The sequence below is a fragment of the Archocentrus centrarchus genome, chromosome 21 (genome assembly GCF_007364275.1).
Source record: "Archocentrus centrarchus isolate MPI-CPG fArcCen1 chromosome 21, fArcCen1, whole genome shotgun sequence".
NCBI classification, from domain to species: domain Eukaryota; kingdom Metazoa; phylum Chordata; class Actinopteri; order Cichliformes; family Cichlidae; genus Archocentrus; species Archocentrus centrarchus.
In genome coordinates this window covers 30,097,907-30,099,677 of record NC_044366.1, presented here as the reverse complement: position 1 = coordinate 30,099,677, position 1,771 = coordinate 30,097,907, and the positions used below count along the sequence as shown (strand labels likewise).

Sequence of the window (1,771 nt, the reverse complement as noted above, 5' to 3'; positions counted from 1 at the left end):
TTCTGGTGAAACCAAATGAGTAAATATTAGAATTCCTGTAGATTAACATATATCCAGTCTGAACATGAGTAAAAAAATCTATCACATCTTAGAGAAGACTAGTTCCTCTAGTGGAGTTCATTAACATTCGATCTGCTCTTGCAGTATAAATACAACATGAACTTAGAATGTGTATCTTATCATCCATAAACACTTTATTAATAACCACAAAGAAAATAACACCAATGTAATCTCTTAAAAGCGGTGTTACAGTTTACTAATTACATTGTTGGAAGCATCTTTTTTTTACATTTCATATTTTCTTGTACTTTCTTGTACAACATGAGAAATGTTCTGAATGAGAGTTGGGATTTGATTATGTGAAATGAAAAGTGTTTTGAATAACTTCAACAATCTGATTACAGAAGAAATTAATGTAACTTAGCATTCAGTTTTAATACAAGAGCTCATGTTGCCCTGAGAAAGCAGCCTTTTTAGGTGTTTAGAAATTTCCTTCATCTTGAGCCCATATATGAATGGATTAAACAAAGGATGATAGAGCACTATTTGTAAATTCATTATTATACGTGCAGTTTTTGAAAAATTTGATTCCACTCGAGCTATACTGACATCATATATAAAAAAAACAGAGTAGCTGATTAAAACTAACAGGTGGGGTAAACAGGTCTCTGCAGCTTTCTTTCTAATTTCTTTGCAACTTTGATAAGAGACTATAAATATTTTTGTGTATGTGAAAACTACGAAGAGCATAGGAAGCATCGCAAGATCTAATAAAGAAACCACACCAAATACAGTAATAAATCTTGATCTTACACACTGAAGAGTGTAAACTGCATTGTTACAAAATATTCCTTTTACATTAAAGTCACACAGTTTAGCTTCAGCACTCGCTATTGCAAGGACTGCAATATGACAAGCAGGTGCGACCCAAGCTATGACCAGGAAAATGCACACAGTGTTTTTTCTCATTATAGTTTGATATTGCAGAGGTTTGCATATAGCCACATATCTGTCATAAGCCATGGCTGCCAAGAGAAGGAACTCTGAACAGCCTAAAGTGTAAAATATAAAAAACTGAAAGAGACAGGCTGAATATGATGTGACTTGTTTTTCAGATAAAAAGTCAATCAGAAGTTTGGGGTAAATATTTGTAGTGTAAAGAACACAGTTCAGGAGCAAAGCTGCAATGAAAATGTACATAGGCTCATGAAGGTTTTTATGAATACAGATGAGATAAACAATAGTAGAATTACTGCAGATTATTAGAATATATAATATACACATAATAAAGAAATAAACATATCTGTACTTAATTTCTACATACCAGGCTAGAGTTACATAAGTAACATTTAACTCTTTCTCCATTATTGTTGTCAAAGACAAAACATTCAATCATGAAACAAATTGCATAACAAGTATAACTGAAAACAACAAACAAACAGACTGATATCAATATATAACCTGTATTTGTCCAATTCATAAAGATATCTGAACTTGAAGTCTATCTTGGAGGACATTCATCAACCAAATGCAGGCAGTGAATCTGAGTCTGGAAGGTTTTTATCAGGTTGTATCTTCCATCAGGGAGGAGGAGGTCTGAAACAGCATTGTTCAGCCTCCTGTAACTGAGGCTCCAGGACTCTACAATTATTCATCCATTCACCATGTTTAGCCATAACTGTTTTATTTCAACAATGAAATTTTCAAAAAGGATAGATAGTTTTTGTGTGGTTTGACAATGTCTTCAGTGCATTCAGGTTTCTGTGTGTGG

The 1,771-nt window shown here is 33.1% G+C and overlaps 1 protein-coding gene across 1 annotated transcript; it reads right to left on the bottom strand.

Moving 5' to 3' along the window:
* Positions 1 to 420: 420 nt before the first annotated feature.
* On the bottom strand, positions 421 to 1,365 carry LOC115801219 (olfactory receptor 13C2-like). The gene has a single exon (XM_030758975.1). It carries the CDS (start codon positions 1,363 to 1,365, stop codon positions 421 to 423), a length of 945 nt encoding a protein of 314 aa, XP_030614835.1.
* Positions 1,366 to 1,771: the final 406 nt, after the last annotated feature.

Coding starts and splice junctions, on each gene's coding strand:
- LOC115801219 (XM_030758975.1), bottom strand. CDS start 1,365: ATGGAGAAAGAGTTAAATGTTACTTATGTAACTCTAGCCTGGTATGTA.